This window comes from Cyprinodon variegatus, unplaced genomic scaffold (assembly GCF_000732505.1).
Source record: "Cyprinodon variegatus isolate N-32 unplaced genomic scaffold, C_variegatus-1.0 Scaffold158, whole genome shotgun sequence".
Taxonomy (NCBI): Eukaryota; Metazoa; Chordata; class Actinopteri; order Cyprinodontiformes; family Cyprinodontidae; genus Cyprinodon; species Cyprinodon variegatus.
In genome coordinates, this window is record NW_015150611.1 from 967,693 (window position 1) to 969,340 (window position 1,648).

The 1,648-nt window shown below is 37.9% G+C and overlaps 1 protein-coding gene across 1 annotated transcript in view; it reads right to left on the reverse strand.

Moving 5' to 3' along the window:
- Positions 1–1,648, reverse strand: part of LOC107086635 (piezo-type mechanosensitive ion channel component 2-like) — a 43,662-nt gene that overhangs the window by 8,332 nt on the left and 33,682 nt on the right. Inside the window, exons 41-42 of the mRNA XM_015377725.1 lie at positions 1,044–1,376; positions 691–949 (exon numbers count right to left, since the gene is read on the reverse strand). Of these exons, the coding sequence (XP_015233211.1) occupies positions 691–949; positions 1,044–1,376 (592 nt within the window). The remainder of the gene's footprint in view (positions 1–690; positions 950–1,043; positions 1,377–1,648) is intronic.

Below are 1,648 nucleotides of genomic sequence, written 5' to 3' on the forward strand. Positions count from 1 at the left end.
GACAATAAGGTAAAAAAAAAAAAAAGACAAAAGTAGTAATATTGTGAGAAAAACGTCATATTATGAGAATTAAGAGGAACATTTCCAGATTAGTCACAGTTTGCAGAACTATTTAAGTCCTGGAGTAATAGGATCTTCTATTAATTATAGAGTACAGAATCAGGAGAATAAGGCCAATGGGATATGAAAAAAAAAACACTGTAATACTACAGAAATTAAAATATTACAAATATAAATTATATTCTGAGAATTATTTCCCTCTGATACTGTTTAGGTGTCTGGGTCTAACAGCAGATTTGCCACATTCAATATGGCGGACGCTCTGACCCCTCCTCAGCATAGGCAGACCTCGTCCAACGAGGCTTCTACATATATAATGCCTATGTGTAAACCTACTTAGTGTTAGACAGGTAGCAGCCTGTTTAACATCCGGTCTTGTAGATTTATTTGCAGCAAGAAAGTATCGACTCAGAGGGGTCGAAAAAATGCAGGCCAAACCTTTCAGATTCTCATTTGCATTGATACATAGATCACACCAAATCCTGATTAAAGCATGAGCTGAAGGCATCAGCCCCATTTCCAAACCATCATGAAATACCATATTTATTAGTTCCTTTAATTGAAGAAGACAAAGAAAAAAAGGTTTTTCAGGAGACAAAAAAAATGCTTGCAGCGGCTATAATGACCTACCTCTGTGTAGATAATAGCCGTCATCCAGAAGCGTTTGGTGGGCCGTGGCACAGACAGCATGGCCCAGAGGAATATCAGAATCGGCAAGATGAGGGAGAGAAATGAAGCGGACACAATGTGGTTGAGAATGATGACAAAGTAGCACAGCATCTCTGACTTGGACACCATGGTGTTATAGAGGGCAAAAAGCAGCTTGACTGGCCTCGGTATTGTCTTAAAAAACTTATCAGACTCTTTGATCTCATCGTTTTCAAACATGCTGTAGGACAGTGAGAAAGAGAAGCAAGAGAAAAAAACATTGTGATATGTTAAAACAGACGGTTTGCTTTTAAATAATTCTAATTTCTACTGACTTGTTGAGCAGCAGCTCGCTGGCAGTGAGGTTCCTTGTTTCCTGAGTCAGAGGTCTGGGAGTCTCTGTGAGGTTAAGACTTTTTTCTTCTTTGCTCTCTTGCCTATCCAGTGAGATGCACTCCATGTATCTGGAGAATCCACCCTCTTCTCTCTGCTGCAGTTCTTCATCCAGCTCATCTTTCTTCAGTCCTGGATCATCTTGTTGGTCTTCTTTATCCACTTCCTTTTGATCCAGGTCAGATTTCTCACTAATCTCTGCAGTATTCAATACATCCTCATCTTGTATCGGATCTTGATGATGATGATCATCATTATCGTCACTGTCTCCTTGGCTTTTAAGAAAAGAAAAATGATCATAATTGCTGGCATGACGCCACACCAAAGATTACAGCATAAATTACTTCTGATAAAAAGAAAAATGAAAATGAAGCAGCTAAACTGAGAAACCCAAACCAAATATTAATTTCTATAACCTTTTTATTTGGGAAATGTCTTTATCAAAAGGTGCCTTACATGGTTTTTCTATACAATAAATGTTTTAATATTATGGTTTCAAACTGTTTTTGGGGGGATTTCTGTCCTTGAAATGGATGGAAATAAAATA